This window comes from Arabidopsis thaliana, chromosome 4, assembly GCF_000001735.4.
Source record: "Arabidopsis thaliana chromosome 4, partial sequence".
Classification (NCBI taxonomy): Eukaryota; Viridiplantae; Streptophyta; class Magnoliopsida; order Brassicales; family Brassicaceae; genus Arabidopsis; species Arabidopsis thaliana.
In genome coordinates this window covers 1,122,712-1,140,630 of record NC_003075.7, presented here as the reverse complement: position 1 = coordinate 1,140,630, position 17,919 = coordinate 1,122,712, and the positions used below count along the sequence as shown (strand labels likewise).

General features: G+C 37.6%; 4 protein-coding genes and 1 non-coding gene across 11 annotated transcripts; 2 read left to right on the top strand and 3 right to left on the bottom strand.

Annotated features, from left to right (window-relative positions):
- Positions 1-90: 90 nt before the first annotated feature.
- On the top strand, positions 91-3,144 carry UNE12 (basic helix-loop-helix (bHLH) DNA-binding superfamily protein). 3 transcript variants are annotated; one of them, NM_001125447.1, is made up of 7 exons: positions 132-255; positions 506-687; positions 1,092-1,214; positions 1,379-1,444; positions 1,531-1,596; positions 2,271-2,351; positions 2,430-3,133. In NM_001125447.1, exons 2-7 carry the CDS (start codon positions 514-516, stop codon positions 2,661-2,663), a joined length of 744 nt encoding a protein of 247 aa, NP_001118919.1. In that variant the 5' UTR covers positions 132-255; positions 506-513; the 3' UTR covers positions 2,664-3,133. The 3 variants fall into 3 exon arrangements, with proteins under 3 accessions (NP_567245.1, NP_001118919.1, NP_001031577.1); NM_001036500.2 differs by having other exon boundaries at positions 140-687; positions 2,430-2,770; positions 2,891-3,123; NM_116493.3 differs by having other exon boundaries at positions 91-687; positions 2,430-3,144.
- A 282-nt stretch (positions 3,145-3,426) lies between these two features.
- Positions 3,427-6,202, bottom strand: AT4G02580 (NADH-ubiquinone oxidoreductase 24 kDa subunit). Its single transcript, NM_116492.4, has 10 exons — positions 5,977-6,202; positions 5,859-5,891; positions 5,686-5,751; positions 4,939-5,055; positions 4,727-4,804; positions 4,532-4,637; positions 4,394-4,440; positions 4,204-4,281; positions 4,022-4,087; positions 3,427-3,832 (listed from the first exon to the last, which is right to left on the bottom strand). Exons 1-10 carry the CDS (start codon positions 6,043-6,045, stop codon positions 3,725-3,727), a joined length of 768 nt encoding a protein of 255 aa, NP_567244.1. The 5' UTR covers positions 6,046-6,202; the 3' UTR covers positions 3,427-3,724.
- Positions 6,203-6,856: 654 nt separating this feature from the next.
- Positions 6,857-12,116, bottom strand: CUL1 (cullin 1). 4 transcript variants are annotated; one of them, NM_001203732.1, is made up of 21 exons: positions 11,968-12,116; positions 11,818-11,873; positions 11,186-11,348; positions 11,000-11,099; positions 10,640-10,825; positions 10,510-10,557; positions 10,217-10,420; positions 10,051-10,128; positions 9,761-9,850; positions 9,598-9,678; positions 9,416-9,475; positions 9,306-9,335; positions 9,115-9,201; positions 8,874-9,023; positions 8,745-8,800; positions 8,438-8,558; positions 8,184-8,345; positions 7,955-8,098; positions 7,654-7,872; positions 7,387-7,554; positions 6,857-7,297 (listed from the first exon to the last, which is right to left on the bottom strand). In NM_001203732.1, the coding sequence occupies exons 3-21, from the start codon at positions 11,314-11,316 to the stop codon at positions 7,196-7,198; spliced, it is 2,217 nt and encodes a 738-aa protein (NP_001190661.1). In that variant the 5' UTR covers positions 11,317-11,348; positions 11,818-11,873; positions 11,968-12,116; the 3' UTR covers positions 6,857-7,195. The 4 variants fall into 4 exon arrangements, with proteins under 4 accessions (NP_001190661.1, NP_001031575.1, NP_567243.1 ...); NM_001036498.3 differs by having other exon boundaries at positions 6,934-7,297; positions 11,773-11,873; positions 11,968-12,073; NM_001036499.1 differs by having other exon boundaries at positions 6,935-7,297; positions 11,773-11,870; positions 11,968-12,012.
- A 24-nt stretch (positions 12,117-12,140) lies between these two features.
- Positions 12,141-17,156, top strand: LD (Homeodomain-like superfamily protein). 2 transcript variants are annotated; one of them, NM_001203731.2, is made up of 14 exons: positions 12,171-12,249; positions 12,363-12,543; positions 12,837-12,864; positions 13,018-13,148; positions 13,278-13,645; positions 13,740-13,833; positions 13,918-14,011; positions 14,109-14,238; positions 14,334-14,367; positions 14,443-14,486; positions 14,576-14,664; positions 14,900-15,496; positions 15,632-16,146; positions 16,403-17,141. In NM_001203731.2, exons 2-14 carry the CDS (start codon positions 12,379-12,381, stop codon positions 16,973-16,975), a joined length of 2,862 nt encoding a protein of 953 aa, NP_001190660.1. In that variant the 5' UTR covers positions 12,171-12,249; positions 12,363-12,378; the 3' UTR covers positions 16,976-17,141. The 2 variants fall into 2 exon arrangements, with proteins under 2 accessions (NP_192165.1, NP_001190660.1); NM_116490.4 differs by having other exon boundaries at positions 12,141-12,543; positions 16,403-17,156.
- Positions 17,157-17,778: 622 nt separating this feature from the next.
- Positions 17,779-17,887, bottom strand: AT4G04205. The gene has a single exon (NR_141782.1). It is a non-coding gene; the product is annotated as an other RNA (small nucleolar RNA).
- Between the last annotated feature and the right edge of the window lie 32 nt (positions 17,888-17,919).

The window sequence follows — 17,919 nt, the reverse complement described above, 5'->3', positions numbered from 1 at the left end:
GCCCATTTATATATTTTTATTTTGTTTCTGGAAGGAAAATAAGAAAATGGCAAAAACGAAATAATCTGAAAAAGTAAGGTCTTTTACCAAAAAGGATATTTTTTTTATAAACAGAGCATAAAGTTTTCACTTTTCTTCTGCTCCTTTCTCGTCTCTGTCTTCTTCGTCCTCATTCGTTTTAAAGCATCAAAATTTCATCAACCCAAAATAGATTAAAAAAATCTGTAGCTTTCGCATGTAAATCTCTCTTTGAAGGTTCCTAACTCGTTAATCGTAACTCACAGTGACTCGTTCGAGTCAAAGTCTCTGTCTTTAGCTCAAACCATGGCTAGTAACAACCCTCACGACAACCTTTCTGACCAAACTCCTTCTGATGATTTCTTCGAGCAAATCCTCGGCCTTCCTAACTTCTCAGCCTCTTCTGCCGCCGGTTTATCTGGAGTTGACGGAGGATTAGGTGGTGGAGCACCGCCTATGATGCTGCAGTTGGGTTCCGGAGAAGAAGGAAGTCACATGGGTGGCTTAGGAGGAAGTGGACCAACTGGGTTTCACAATCAGATGTTTCCTTTGGGGTTAAGTCTTGATCAAGGGAAAGGACCTGGGTTTCTTAGACCTGAAGGAGGACATGGAAGTGGGAAAAGATTCTCAGATGATGTTGTTGATAATCGATGTTCTTCTATGAAACCTGTAAGTTCTGTTCTTGCTTTGGTGTTTGATTATTAGAAATGGGAAGAAATCGAATTTGAGGGTTTTGAAGAGAACATTTTTGGTAACTTTTGTTTTAGTTTTTGATTTGTGGTAAGTAACTTTAACAAAGTTGATGATTTGCGTTATGTGCTTTATTTTGGCTCAGACTTGTTGAATCTAATCGATTTTGGTTTGTTTAGTAAACTAAGGTTAGCTCTTGTTACTCTATGAGCAACTTCTCACTAGTTCATGTAGCTGCGTGGCTTATCTTGCCTTCTAAGTTGGTCAAATGAGTAATCTTAAGGGTCTAACTTAAATTATTCTCTTACAACTAATGGAGTCAAATCCTTGTGCAAATGGTTTATTTTCGTTTGGTCTTATTTCTTCTGTGTGTTGTCTGGAAGGTTTTCCACGGGCAGCCTATGCAACAGCCACCTCCATCGGCCCCACATCAGCCTACTTCAATCCGTCCCAGGGTTCGAGCTAGGCGTGGTCAGGCTACTGATCCACATAGCATCGCTGAGCGGGTATATTTCAGATTCTCTTTTGTATTTCCCTGTGATATACTATGTTGGTGGCGAGTTGGTTGTAGTTGAAAATATGTTTCGGATATAAAAAAATGTTAACATTGTGTAATGATCTCTTGATTTTATGGAGGGATTACCTAAAAGTTTGTTTTACTTTACCACAGCTACGTAGAGAAAGAATAGCAGAACGGATCAGGGCGCTGCAGGAACTTGTACCTACTGTGAACAAGGTCTGTACCTTTCACCCTAACCCTCACCTGTATATAATTTCTCTAGAAAGTTTGACACTTTCTGTTTCTCCCGTCTTCGTGTGCAGACCGATAGAGCTGCTATGATCGATGAGATTGTCGATTATGTAAAGTTTCTCAGGCTCCAAGTCAAGGTATATTCTTCTCTCTTCTGCAGTTTTAAACTCGAACTCTCTTTCTTGTGAATTATCTTATTACTCCCTATGCAATATGTTTAATCTGTTTGTTCATAAGATTAGAGATCTAAAGATCATGTCTTTCAAATTCTCTGGATGGATTTTTGGTGTTAATTCTGGTCCCACCATTACCTACCCTTCAACCAAATTTCAATCTGATTAGATCAGTTATTTAATGTGGGAAAGAATAAACAAGTCCAAAATGCTTTTGTTTTCTTTGGCATTTAGTCTCTTTTCACTTTTTGTTTTGTCATAGGGAGCCTAATCACAGTTTATGATTATAATACCATATTCAACAATAATTACAATCATCATGTTCACATTATAATATAGTAATCTGGTAGATCATCAAATGCTTCTTATATCAAAATGCAGTCGGTTACTTAAAGCTCTCGCAAGCGAAAAAAGGAAGTCTCTTTACTTTATAAGATAATGGAGACACTAAAGAAACAGAATGCAATGATGGATTTCTGATAAGATAATACATCTTTTGTTTTAAAAATAGAAAATGTGTTTCTTGTGAAATCTTCCATGCTCATCTAAAAGTAAAAGCTTTTTTTATATATATAATTTTCATGGGGTGAAGCTTATCACTTTCAATGATATCTGTTTCTCTTTGTCAACTTTGGTAGGTTTTGAGCATGAGCCGACTTGGTGGAGCCGGTGCGGTTGCTCCACTTGTTACTGATATGCCTCTTTCATCATCAGTTGAGGTAAAAACTTTTTAAGAACAAAAAGTAAAAACTTTAGTAATGGGGTTTTGATTCAGATTTTGCTTAAAATGTCAATAGGATGAAACGGGTGAGGGTGGAAGGACTCCGCAACCAGCGTGGGAGAAATGGTCTAACGATGGGACTGAACGTCAAGTGGCTAAACTGATGGAAGAGAACGTTGGAGCCGCGATGCAGCTTCTTCAATCAAAGGCTCTTTGTATGATGCCAATCTCATTGGCAATGGCAATTTACCATTCTCAACCTCCGGATACATCTTCAGTGGTCAAGCCTGAGAACAATCCTCCACAGTAGGATTTCTGCAATAAAGAGTTTGTACAGCTAATCCAACTGTCCAACATGGGTTTTTCTTCTGCTCTAATGACTCTGGTTTCTTCTCTCCTCTCTCACCCACTTGAAAGGTAAAAAAGTGAAAAAGGCTTTGTAGATGGAATCAATGTAGGATTTGCAGTAGAGGGAAAAAAAATGTCAAAAAGCTCAATTGATCAAGTATTATTGTAATCATTGTACCTTTATTTTAGGTGGACTTTGATGAAAGCAACTTTTTGTTTTCAAGACTTTAGTGGGAGGTTGAGGAAGGAGCTTGAAGGGTGTTATTTATTAGTAGTAGTAGTAGTGGGAAGTTGTGGGACCTTGTTGAGTTGTGTTCAAATTGAAGAAAAAACAAGTATTTGTAATTTGTCACCCCTTGTATTATTATTTATTTTGTATGACTTTGGAGTAGTATAATTAATTATCAAATAATATTATTAGTTTGATCTAGTAACCATCCTTTGTTTGATAACACTAGAAACATAAAGCAAATATTTTAGGAGAAAGTACCATGAATTGTGCTTCTTTTTTTTAGTGGTACGTGTACAATTTTAACTTCCAAATCTCAAATGCTAAGATATATACACTTTGGACAGAACATGTATCAATTTAAACTTGCATGTTTACATTTTGCATTGATTAGTGAAGACAAAATACAACTTTTATTAATATTGTTAGTTTTGGAAAAATATAGCCAAAAAAAAAACTCATCGAAGAATTAAAGTTATTGATATGATTATTTCATGTGATTCATTAAATCATTCTGCCAAATTTATTTTTTGAGTAAAGTTTGGAAAATCTTGTGTCTTTTGAAGTAACAGATAAAAGTTTTGTTTTTATTACAATTTCACATGAATCTTAGAGTGAGATAATAATAAACGAAGATGATTTGGCAATTTGTTTAAAATGGGTCTAAATTCCAAAACCAAGAAGACTACAAAGAGTATGCAAACTCAATTTGATGCGGTACAGGCGTCAAACATACATCGCTATAGCCTTTGCGTTATTGAACCACATAAAACTGCGGCAAACAGAACTTAGCTTTAGCATGCATCAAGATCACGGAATTGTGGTGGCTTAGGCTCACCAAGCAGTGTCTTATTCCCTCCTTCTGGTCCACACTTGATCCTCTTCGGGTTCTGAGTTCCATGCTGAAAAACAAAGATTAACATTATAAGAAGTTGGATTTGGATTTTGGATTTGGATTTTGGCTTAGAGGCTACGTTCTCCAATTTGGAAAGTTAACCGAAACCAGATTGTTTTCCCCCACCGATGTAATGCAATAGTAAGAGAAGAACATCAGGAAAGTATCCAAATGCAATGGGTTGTTAATGTCTTACCGGTGGCTTTTCTCCTTTTCTCAGCTTTTCAACAATTTCTACGACTTTCTCAGGTGTAACATCTTCCTGTGTATTGTAGCATAAGACAGTGTAAGTATGATTTCACTCTTCCGACGTAACCCACATAAACAATAGGATAATGCAGGAGAAAAAGAAAAATTGTTCAACGAGATTTGACATACGAAATAGTTATATGTATATCCTTCTGATCCATTGGAATAGTCAGCCACAGTGATCATGGGTGCATTAACACAACATCCCTGTAACAAAACCAAACACATTAGATCTGCATTGAATCTTTTCATGTGAAAGTACTAATCTTGGTTATTGTTCTGCATGGATTAATGAATTGAGGTGACGCAAAATCCATACCATGCACTCCATCTCTCCAACAGAGAACAAACCATCCTTTGTGACCTCTGCACAAAAAACATTAAGACCAAAGATCGTTATGACTGATCATCACCTCCATATGATTTTGGTTATGAAAGGAAGCACATAGAGCTTTACCACCGCGTTTCACTCCCAAATGGTCTAGCAAAGCTGATTCGATGTCTCGTGAACCACGGATCATGCAAGGTGTTGTGCCACAAACTAGAAGGTGATACTTTCCAACCTGTAAGAGCAAAAGAAAAATGAGCCTGCAATGCGTCTTTCATTGAGTACAGTAGAGACTTGAGTTTAGGGGTAGAAAGTACTTCTTACCTTTGCTCTGTTGAACATTGAGTAAAATGTTGCAACCTCATAAACACGGATAGGGGCAACTTCTATAACTTTAGCAACCTGCAAAAGTTTGTTGCATTGTTATGACGGTAAAATCATATCAATGAATGTTGTATTCCAAAAAAGAACTTAAGAAGTACATAAAATTAAGTCTTAACAGAGAAAATCGAACAAAAAAATCTTAGAAGACATACCGCATTCATTGCTGAAACAGGGAGCCAGCCTCCATTCTGCTGTTGTGCAAGATCTAGGAGAGGAATAACTGCGGACTGCTTGTAATTGGATGGATAGTAAGAGAGAATCTCCTTAACCTACACATTTTGGACATAACAATTCAGTAAGTCTGGATGCATGCGGAAATCGATTTCACCGTTAATGCAAGATTACTGTAGCCAGAAATGAAAGATACAGTAAACTGGAACTAAATGCACAAGAAAGTATTAGGATTTAAACTACAATGAAACCGGTTTACTAATTTCTGGACAGTCTTTCTGCCACACTAGCAGATTCAAATCTGTTGGCCATTTGGGTCGTTCACTCTAAGTCTCTCCCTTAAATCAGTTCCAGAATAGCCGATTCTAAATATGTAACAACAAATAAGCAATCAAAAATATCAGAAAATCCCAGTCTTTGTCTTTTAATATCCTTTGGTAGAATGCTAACTAAGAGAACCATAATTCATAATCAGGAGACAGGGACTAGTTATAACTAGGGTCAAACAAAGGGCTAAAGATTAGGGAACGAGGGCTAAAGATTCCAACATTTTCACGAAAGAGTATAAATTAATTCCACCATTACGAACATGTCACACAATTCCCTAGATATTCTGTAAACATCACAAAAACGAATTCGAATCCGTACTGGATAAAAATCCCCAATGCGTTCACTAAAACTGTAAATTTTCGTCATTATCACATTAAGAAGCGATTTTATTCACTGACCTTAGATTGGTTAGCCTCTGAAAACTCCCATGGAAGATCGGGTTTGTTATCAGGAGAATCCAGATGCTATAAGTAATCAAAACAACAACAACAACAAAAATCAAATTACAATTAATTTCGGATAAAATTAGACAAAATTGAAGCATAGATCAGATAGAATATCCAACACTCACGTAGTTTAAGGCCGTCGATAAGCTACGAGTCACCTGTAGATAGAAATGACCAAAACGGAGAATGAGATCGGGAAACGACCGGAGAGAAGCTGAGAGGAAGCAAGGAATTAGAGAATACCTGAGAGGTTGGTTGACGGAAAACTTGACGGATCTCGAGAAGACGCTTCGCAGCGAGCCTAGCCAGCATTTTCGACAATTTAGAGGACGAGAGACGCACACGAAGGTTTTTTTTGATCTGAGAGAGAAGGAGAAGCAGAGAAACCAAGGAGCTAGACTCGGTATCTCACTATCACCTGGCGCAGGATTGACTATAGCCTCTATGGGCCTGCTAAAATAAGCCTGACTTTAATTCATTATTGGTCTATTACTTTTGGTTTAGGACTGATACATACGAGTAGCTTTAAAGGCCCATTTTATTAATTAAAGGCCCATACATGTAATACTTGAAGCCCGTTGGAATTTGCTGATTCTTATAATTTGCACATCTCCTCGCAGCTTTTTCATCATAGTGCAATGGCATGATTCTTTGTTTGTTTAACAGAATCTCAAGCAAATAAAAAGTGAGAAACATTTGCTCGATGGAGTAAAATGACTCCGCACCTCAAAACATATATGAACAGAATTTCTCCATGTCGTATATATCATTCTCTGTGTAGGCTCCAAATATCGTCTTTGATGATCCGTTCATAATTCATATTAACCCAAAAAAGAAAGAAAAAAGCACATTGGAATCAAGTAATATAATCCACCAGCTCCACCATTAACCCGTTCAAAATTGTTATTAACCTTAACATACCCGTCTTTGTATCCCAATAATATTTCAGATCATCATACAACAGAAAAACGGCTTAAAATATAAGACATTGGTCCTAAGCAGAAACTATTACGGTTCTGGTGGACTATAGCTAATGACGTAGATGATTACAATGATTTTTAATGTTCGGCGATTGAGGAAGGCACCTTCCGTCGGTTCATCTTTGTCTCATTAGCGTTCGATTATAAGAAATCTCATATTATTTGTTACGACTTTCCCATCCGTCAATATAACACAGAGATACATAAAACTTAAATAATATGATCAAGGATAAATATATTAGAAAGCAGAGATTCATTCATTAAGGCCATTTCTCCATCTCCATTCAATATTTAAGAAACAAAAATCCACAAGGCAAATTTGCATCCCAAAAAAAAAGCACAGACCGAATATTTTTTAAAAGAGAAAAATAGCGAAAATGAAGCGATAAATTTGTTTTAGGACAGTCTCCATATGGACTTCTAAATATACAAGCAGATTCCTTTCATGAGCCAACCACTTCCATAGTTGTTGTTTTTTTGCCCTAAGCCAAGTACCTAAACATGTTAGGATTCTCCTTGTCCCTCTCCAAATAATCTCTGGTTATTAAATCCTCCATACGCTTCTTGATCGCTTTGATATCAGGCTGCAACAAACATCACAAATCCAATGAGTTTCATCACCACGTGCATCTTCAAATGTCTCTGTATAAATATAATTATATGTATAATTTACCTTGAACATTCGGCTAAGTTGCTCAACACACTCAGAAACAAGTTGTTGATGTCCCAATACTTTCCTGCTCTTCATGATCCTGACAATGGCAGCATCAATTGCATATCTTCTGTCTTTATCGACATCTTCAACGACTTTCTTCCTTTCATCAACTGGGGGAAGAGGGATCTGTGACGCAAATCACCCAAGTTGATGTTAGTTATTAACAATATGTAAAACATGACATAAACTTGCAGACTTTTGAGTATTACTATTAACGTCACAAACCTTGATTCTGCGCATTCTATCGGTGAATTTGGAGTTGAACTCAAAGGCATCATTCTGGGAGACAGTCTTGGTGTTTGGCTCCTTAAGGAGTATCTTGTACTTAGCACATGACAAGGAATGAAGCAACCTAACTAGATCTTCATGGCTTAGGTTCAGTTGAGCCAAGATCTCAGTGTAACTTAACTTGTCAGTTGTGTTAAAGAGTAGAAGCACAGCAGCCTATAGAGACAGAGAACGTGGCATCAGAGTCCGTTTACAGATAGAAAATATATATCAGTATTTTCTGAGAAACATACAGTACCTGGTAAGTAGACACTATTAACTCGATGGCCTTTTGATCAAACTTCCCGTTTATGTGACAAGTTCCCAGTGAATAGATCCACGTAAGCTTCCTGTGTTTCGTTTTCGTTTCATAAAACCCTTTGAAGACTTCAACACACTTGATCTGAAACAAAGAATCAACGAATTAGATCTATCAGAAGCAAACAATCTCCTTTTCAGGTATGTAAGAAAATCAATAGAGTTTTTACCATTTCACTGGGTAGATTTATGTCAAATGATTTGTAACTTGGCCAGAAACCAGTGGTAAGAACAGTGACGGTCAAGTCAATCCCTGGGTTTGCAGCAGGGTTACTGCCTAGATAATCCTCGAAACTGTTTTGGTTTTCTCTTGCCAGTGTCAAATCCGTCACCTGTCACCAGCGGATTAAAATTATATAGAAAACATAAGTCATCAGAGCACGCACCGCTTTAAAATAAGAAACACAGGGACACTCAAACTAACCATGCCCTCCATCTTAGAAGTAAACTGTCCACCACATTGTTGCTTGAGCTTTGTCAGGATACTTCTCTCATGATCATCATTAGCACTGCGATCAAATAAGAGCCTACGGGCCAGCTTCTTCCTGCAATCAAAACCATAAACAAAATGGCTTGCAACTCAGTAATCCAACTTATGTCAATCAAATTGTATATTGTTGCAAGGCATCTCCACAAAAAGCTAGTAAAAACAAAACATTACAAGAAAAACAAAGAGTAGAAGCAAAAAGAGTCGATCCACAGATAAAGAAAGATTGAAGTTGGAGATAAACCTGTAGAACTCAGCGAAAAGATCCTTGTCACTTATGTATGCAAGCAATTTGACAACCTGTAACAACATTATAAAATTCAGGACCACTCTTTGGAGACTTGAAAAAGAAAAAACAGTTTGACAAAAGTACCTTCTCAAGCGTATCTTCGATAGCTTCATCACTCAGCTTTTCACTTCCCCCCTTTTTGAGAATATTGTCGCAAAATGTTGCAAGTAGTTCTGCACTTGAACTTCCAGCAACCGTTTTGTTACAAAAAATCTCAAATGCCTCTTTCAAAGCCTAAAATATGTTTCCATAAACTTAGGTTAGTAACACAACATAAACATGAATAAGATAGACAAATGACAAGTGCGCAGAAAGAACATTAGACCTTATGGAAGAGGGTGTGGTTCTGGAAACACTCGGTGACATATACCATGTATTTATCATGAAGTTCAATCACTTTTCTGATAAGAACCTGGAAATAATGAAAGGACAGTGAATCGTTAGCAATTTTATCCCCAAAAAAAATGAATCTCTAATTTCCAATATATCTTTACTACAATCGGTTTATAATTTTACCTGTTCCTGGACGCTAGCAGTATTTGCAACCTGTGGAATAAAAACGATCTTAGCAATCACAAACGAAGAAAGAAGAGTTATCCGAATATAACAAGTAAGATAATATGAACCTGATTAGTAGCCGTGTCTTCGGCCTGTTGGACAAGAGCGTTACCCTCTGCTGTGACATGCTGTGAACGAATAACAAGTTACAGTTAATGTCATACAGTAATTAAGAGACTGCAAGTAGACCATGAAGAAAAGACTATCCATTTGCTAATCATAAACAAAAGAATGAAGATAGGTAATAAACCTGCTTAAAGATGTTTGCAACAGGTTCCAAGCCTCGCAAAATTTTATGGTAAAGCCTGTACATCCTGGAGAGATCATCCACCTGAAAGTAGACAAATATAACCATTAAAGAAATAATTAAGTCACTAACTACTCAACAATAAAAACAAAAATACTTGCTCTACCTTGTCATCTCTTAGCAATGCACGGCACCCTGAGTGTTCTTTTTCTAGAAGCTGACTTGCAAACACAACCAGCAATTCATGTTGTACTTTCTGCATACAAAAGATTACTATACAAGTCAAACAGATATCAATCTTTAAAATCAAGTATGCCTGGACTACGCATTTAAAAAGAGTCTGGAAAGTATCTCAATACAAATAACAAAATTCAAAATCAAGGCTTATGCAAGATCTATGGTTTCTTCATCAAACCTACAAGTACAGGCATAATTACATAGTGCATAATAACCAACCTCAACCAGCTTTGGCTCACTGCTTGAGTGTAGGTAGTGAGCCACTCTCTCCCTCTCCTTCTTTAGACATTCTTCAGACTGTAACATGAAAGCACAGAAGTTAATAAATAATTTCAACTATTGTGAAATAAAAACAAATTTTAGAAAATGATATCACGAGTCATGCCTTCAACATGTAATCAGGGCAAGAATCTTCCTGAATCCAGCTTGATGCCTTGCGAGAATAATACGAAGAAGTATCTTGAAGCATGAAGCTTTCAAAATCTTCTTCATACCTCTCCATCTGCCCCATTCCAATCTCTACATAGATATCTAATACGTTTTTCAGCAGGGCCCTATCAATCTGCTCGCCCTCCCGTTCTTTATCAACCTGACAGAAGAACAGGTCATGTTAGACCTTGAATCAGGCAAAAGCCAGAGTTGGATGTAACTGCACAACAATATTGACGCCATACTTACAAGAGCTATTACAGCTTGTTTGACCTTAGAATGTAGCTCATTATAAACCTGAAGCGAACAGAATCAAGGAAAAGTTAAAAATATTTCAATACAACTGAAAGCTATAAAGCCACAGGAATGAATGCCATACCAGGTCACGGAAGCATGTCAGGCCAACTTCATTCAGTGGTGGAAGTGATCTCCGAGCAATGAAGTAACGGTCAAGGTAGTAGAAGAAGCGGGATAGCCATCTGACCATTACTTTATGGTTTGACCATCTTTTAAATAGCTCCCGCAGCATAAACTCATCATGCTTCTCCCTCAACGCAGGCAAAACCTAACCACAGACAACAAGAGAGCAAACATTCAAAACCGTTTGAATCAACTTAAAACCAAGAGGGGACAGGACTTCTTGACATATGAAACCATGCACAAAAGTGGCATCTTAAAATTCAGAGGTAGTAAAAACGAGAAGTTTATAAGAAAGAAACTAAATATCAATCAGACTCACTGTTGAGTTAATATATTCCTCAAATGCTTCCCGATACTTGTCATAAAGCTGCTGTGAGTAATCATGAGGAGGTTTCTGGGTGCACATGTTGTAGATAGTCCTGAGAATCAAATAAATTCCCCATCATAAGTATCAGGACAAACAGCCAAACCGCTATATAAGGTAATAAACAAGTATAAAACCTACGTATAAAGCATCATATATTGCTCAGAGTCAAATGCTGGCTCATTCAATCCTTCCAGAATCCGTTTCAGCTTAGTAATTCCAGTCTGCATATAGTCCCATCCTTGCTCCAAGTCAATAGTCTTGCGCTCCATGTTGACAAACAACTTTTCAAGCTCTCCTCAACCTAAGTTAACCAAAGAACAAGGAGAAAACCAAAATTTAGAACAGCAGTATTAAGCAACACAATGAAATGACTGAAGCGAGAGAGTCAACAATATTTATCATTCTTCAGAGGTTATAATAACACGTTAACACCCACATTATCGAATGCGAAACGAGTATTATCACCCAAATCAAACCCAAACTATCAGATTGTGCGCAAACGAGGACATAAGCATCAGAATATACTCGAGAAACAATCAATCCATGAGATAAACACGAAATTACACAGTAGAAACGCAATCCAGAGACTCCGACGTAACCCTAACAATCTCGATCCCACAAAAATTCAAATAAAAACCTAGAAAGACGAACAATCAACAGAATGATAAAAAAATCAACTGTCGTATGGAACAAAACAAGCGAGAATCCGACAGAAATAGTGATACCTCGAGATCTTAAACCCTAATAATCAGAAAATCGCGTCGCCGTACCCCAAACAGACCCTGACGATTACCGATTCCCGATTACACAGGATCGGCGAGAGCTGCTGCGATCGAAAAAGAAGCGAGAGAGAGAGAGAATCAAAACCCTAAGAATCGTTCAGGAAAAAAGCGTAAAATAGAGAGAAAGAGAGACGAGACCTATGAGAAGGGCGGTGAAAAGATATCTCAGGAAACAAACTCGTTCTCTTCTATTCTATTATTTTCAGGTCTTATAGATTTAATTATTTTTATTTTATGTCAACTAATATATTAGTATAATATTAAACAAATTTAATTTCTTACCTTTTCAGAGATCTACATCAAGACGCTGCGTTTTATAATTTTTCTTTGTAAAGTAACTTATTTACTTTTATGCCCCTTTATTTTGCCTTCCTTACTCAAACCCTAACCCGAATCGGCTTTTTGACAATCCGAAATTAGGTAACCATGTTCATTGAATTTATCGTTTCAACACATTCGAATCACTGAGTCCTACGTTTCAGTTTAATTCCCTGATGCACATTTTGAATTCGGTTTGCGTATTGGTCTTCGAGTTTTCCGTCGGCGGCCATGGACGCGTTCAAGGAGGAGATAGAAATCGGGAGCTCGGTGGAGTCTTTAATGGAGCTATTGGATTCGCAGAAGGTGCTTTTTCATAGCCAGATCGATCAGCTCCAAGATGTCGTCGTTGCGCAATGCAAACTTACCGGCGTTAATCCCCTTGCGCAAGAAATGGTGGGTTATTGTTTCTATGTTTTTTGGTATCTAAAGTTCGTGTTTTATTGGGGTATGGTGATATGGGCAAAGCTGAGAGGGACAGGTCATTCGGATTTTGGAATAAATTCTTTGAAGGGTATTGAGTCTAGCAAAAATTAGAGGTGTTTTTGGTATAAATTCATATAGCTCGACCTCTCCGTTTCTTCTGTGAACTGTAATGGTGATGCTTCAACTGTTTATATGTCATTTCTCTGATCAAGTAATCATCTCTGTTAAAGACATTAATCTGTTTAATTTTTTTGTTGTTTCAGGCTGCTGGTGCTTTGTCCATTAAAATTGGTGAGTCATCTTAGGATTCGTGAGATCTTTTGGCATAATTACGTATATCACAGAGAATGTTTCAATTCATTGTTGCTCTCTAGGTTCATTAAAGGCATACCCAACTTTTACGTGCTCGATGCCTAGTATCTGATGAATTTGTAAATATTTCAGGAAAGCGGCCAAGAGACTTGTTGAATCCTAAGGCTGTTAAGTATCTACAAGCAGTTTTCGCAATTAAAGATGCTATTAGTAAGAGGGAATCTCGGGAGATAAGTGCTTTATTTGGCATCACAGTCGCCCAGGTATTGTTCTTCTACATGATATGTACTCTTTTTTGCCATGCTTTTAGAATTCCATGTCAGTTTAGATCTGTCATGTTGAGGTACTCATGAGACTTTGGTTTGTCTCTTTATTATTTTCTTCAATGGCAGGTTCGAGAATTTTTTGTTACTCAAAAGACAAGAGTGAGGAAACAGGTGAGGCTTTCAAGGGAGAAAGTAGTTATGTCCAATACGCATGCTTTACAAGATGATGGTGTTCCGGAAAATAACAATGCCACAAATCATGTTGAACCCGTTCCCTTGAACTCTATACATCCGGAGGCATGTTCTATAAGCTGGGGTGAAGGTGAAACAGTGGCACTTATTCCACCTGAAGATATTCCACCTGACATCAGCGATTCAGACAAATACTTTGTTGAGAATATATTTTCTCTGCTGCGTAAAGAGGAAACATTTTCAGGCCAGGTGAAACTAATGGAGTGGATCATGCAGATACAAGATGCTTCTGTGCTGATCTGGTACTAGTTGGGGGTTCTCTTTCACCCACTGTCTTATTTTATTTTATTGTTATTATATTCCCGTCTTGACAGTCATTTTCTATATGTGCCACAGGTTTTTATCAAAAGGAGGGGTTTTGATACTTACAACATGGTTAAGTCAAGCTGCTAGTGAAGAGCAAACAAGTGTCTTACTTCTTATCCTGAAGGTACGAGATTAATTTACTTGCAGCTGGATGGCTGTAAAAATATGCAGATTGTTTTATTATGGATAATTGACATTTAACACGCAGGTTCTTTGTCATTTACCTCTCCACAAAGCATCTCCTGAAAATATGTCTGCCATATTACAAAGCGTTAATGGACTTCGTTTCTATAGGATATCAGGTGTAATTTCTGAAAAACCTAAATGCTGCGTAGCTTTCATCAATGCCAAAGTTCTTGTTGTGATTTATTCGATTTCATCATCTGATTTGAAGATCAGACATATCAAACAGGGCAAAAGGTTTGTTATCAAGGTGGACCAAGTTATTTGCGAAAATCCAAGCTATGAAGAAACAAAATCGTAACAGTTCGCAAATTGATTCGCAGAGTCAATTGCTTCTGAAACAGAGGCAAGTTTTGGTTTATGTGTCGAATAATACTTATTTTACCTCTCATTTTGTTGTTTAGTGACATTTTACTCATAGACTTCTGTCTTGTTATGCAGTATTGCTGAAATCATGGGTGATAGTAGCAATCCTGTAAGTGGTGCAAAACATGAATTTATTTCTATTACGTGCATCAGTTCCTTAAAACCGTTTTTCGTGTCGTAACAGGAAGATATTCTTAGTCTCTCAAATGGAAAGTCAGAGAATGTCAGGTATCAGTTTGATTGTTAAATTCCATCTAGAACAGGTTCCCTTTTGATAGTTAGGTGGTTTCATAATTACTAGTTATCTTCTGGTACAGGAGGATTGAATCGTCACAGGGTCCAAAACTGTTGCTTACTTCTGCAGATGATTCCACCAAGAAACACATGCTTGGTTCAAATCCATCGTGTATCCTTTCGTTTGAGCTCTTTTATTAAAAAGCACCAGTTGATTTACATTTTCTCAATGCATTGGATAAGTTAACGTATTGAACTTGTTGGCTACTTCTGTTATTTAGTCGGTATTTTACATGTGAAACCTGCTATGTCAAGAGAGCAACCAAATATTCCACATCATGTTATAGTCCTTTTCCTAGCTCAGGATAATCCTTCACTTCAAAGTTAGTTTCCTTAGCTTTCAGCAGATAACAAAGAACGCAGGAAAGTACAGATGGTGGAACAACCAGGCCAAAAAGCTGCTGGAAAGAGTCCGCAGACAGTAAGAATAGGAACTTCAGGTCGAAGCCGCCCAATGTCTGCTGATGATATTCAGAAAGCAAAGATGCGTGCCCTTTATATGCAGAGCAAGAACAGTAAAAAGGATCCTTTACCAAGTGCCATTGGTGATTCGAAAATCGTTGCTCCTGAGAAGCCCTTGGCTCTTCATTCAGCCAAGGATTCTCCACCTATTCAGAACAATGAAGCTAAGACTGAAGACACACCTGTACTCTCGACTGTTCAGCCCGTCAATGGATTTTCAACTATTCAGCCCGTCAATGGACCTTCAGCTGTTCAGCCCGTCAATGGACCTTTGGCTGTTCAGCCTGTCAATGGACCTTCGGCTCTTCAGCCCGTCAATGGACCTTCGGCCGTAATTGTCCCGGTACAAGCTGATGAAATTAAAAAACCTTCAACACCTCCTAAAAGCATTTCTAGTAAGGTGGGAGTTATGATGAAAATGAGTTCACAAACTATTCTCAAGAATTGCAAGAGAAAACAGATTGATTGGCATGTACCACCAGGTAATATCATTCGTTGGATTTATATCTCGTTGGCCACTTATTGAATAAGCTGAATGTGACTCTTTAGGGTCTTCTTTGGTTCACTTCTATTTTGGTGGTTAGTTAGGACTCATTCTAATGCCTAGTTTTCTTCAGGAATGGAACTTGACGAACTCTGGAGAGTAGCCGCTGGTGGTAATAGCAAGGAGGCTGATGTTCAGAGAAACAGAAACCGGCGAGAAAGAGAAACAACATATCAGTCTCTTCAAACTATACCGTTGAACCCTAAAGAACCATGGGATAGGGAAATGGACTATGATGACAGTTTGACCCCTGAAATTCCATCTCAACAGCCACCAGAAGAAAGTTTAACGGAACCACAGGATTCACTTGATGAACGAAGAATTGCTGCTGGTGCTGCCACAACCTCTTCATCTCTAAGCAGTCCTGAACCTGATCTCGAGTTATTAGCTGCGTTACTTAAGAACCCAGATCTTGTTTATGCACTAACTTCGGGAAAACCCAGTAATTTAGCCGGCCAAGATATGGTAAAACTGCTTGATGTGATTAAGACTGGTGCACCAAACTCAAGCAGTAGCTCAAATAAACAGGTTGAAGAAAGGGTCGAAGTTTCCCTTCCATCTCCCACTCCATCAACTAATCCTGGAATGGTGCGTTACTTGAAACCTATTCACCCCAAATTCCTCGGACATATCCAAAACCCTATTAATAGATCATGTTGCCAAATTGAATCTCACGACATATAGAAAAAAGGAAAGAACTACAACAGGCTCTAGCTAACACCAAACTGGATTATGAATTCCAGCTGTTAGATCTAACCTGATGAGTACAATGCCCCCATTAGAAGATGTTAATGTCTGTTTCTTATTCTCTTACTGAGTTAAGTGTATTGTTCCAATTTTACAGAGTGGATGGGGACAAGAAGGGATTCGGAATCCATTTTCAAGGCAAAACCAAGTTGGTACTGCAGTTGCTAGATCGGGTACACAGCTTCGTGTTGGTTCAATGCAATGGCATCAAACAAATGAACAATCAATCCCACGACATGCTCCATCAGCATACAGTAACTCGATCACATTGGCTCACACAGAAAGAGAACAGCAACAATATATGCAACCAAAACTTCATCACAATTTACATTTTCAACAACAACAACAACAACCAATCTCAACAACCTCGTATGCAGTTAGGGAACCAGTAGGACAAATGGGAACAGGTACATCGAGTTCATGGAGGAGTCAGCAGAGTCAGAACAGTTACTACTCACATCAAGAAAACGAGATTGCATCGGCTTCACAAGTTACTTCATACCAAGGGAATAGCCAGTACATGAGTAGCAATCCAGGATATGAATCATGGAGTCCTGATAATAGCCCAAGTAGGAACCAGCTTAACATGAGGGGACAACAACAACAAGCATCAAGGAAACATGATTCTTCTACTCATCCATATTGGAACCAAAACAAAAGATGGCGTTAAACCATATATAAGACTATGGTTCTTTGGTCCTCAATATTTGCTTGTCATGGTTGAATTAGCATTATACTCTGTTCAGACACAGATTTTCATTTTTAACTCACAACAGATTCATCAGAGATAATAAACTAAAAGAAAGAATGAATGGATAAAGTTATTACTGTCTCAATTGGCTTCAAGGCTTTTCAAAAACAAGTCTTGTCTTCATCATTATTCGACTAATTCCAAATCTGATTCAATTTAGTAACAGTAACACTGGCTAAACTGGACTGCTTCGGTAATTGGAGATTTTGGTATACAATATCCATTTCTGTGAAGATTGATAGAATGTGGATACTGTTCTTATTCGTACACAATTTTTGTTTACAAAGGGAACACTATATACTGTTCCTATTGGTACTCTCAGTTTAAACCGATATCTTAACCGGTTGGGATGGATAACCGGGTTTACTTTTGATAACTAAAAGAACCCAGCATATAGTTTAAGGCCACAATCTCAACTTGCAAATACAGAGTTAACAGCCGTTTAATTATCGTTCTTATGATTTGTTCTTTGTTAAATGATAGGTCAAAAATTATTTATGTCTTTTCTAATTTCATAACTGTGAATGTTTATTGAATCCACATTACTCGTCACCGAACTAAGTAAGCAGTCTCTAAATTAAGACGGTGATAGACAGTGCTCTTCATAAATCGTTCATAAGTCGTTCAAACTTGTATTAGCCAAATCATTCAAAAAACATAATTAAGAGATCCAAAAACAGAAGATTAAAATTAAGAATAACAGATTAATGAGAGAAAGAGCCAATTAGTCAGATAATTGTAGTCTGAGTTTTGGTCGACAGAATAAATTAATATATCCGAAAAATCGTTATCATCATTCCATCGGCTCTTTCTCATCGTCATCAATCTTAAACAGTAAAAACCAAACCCTAATTTTCCCGAGA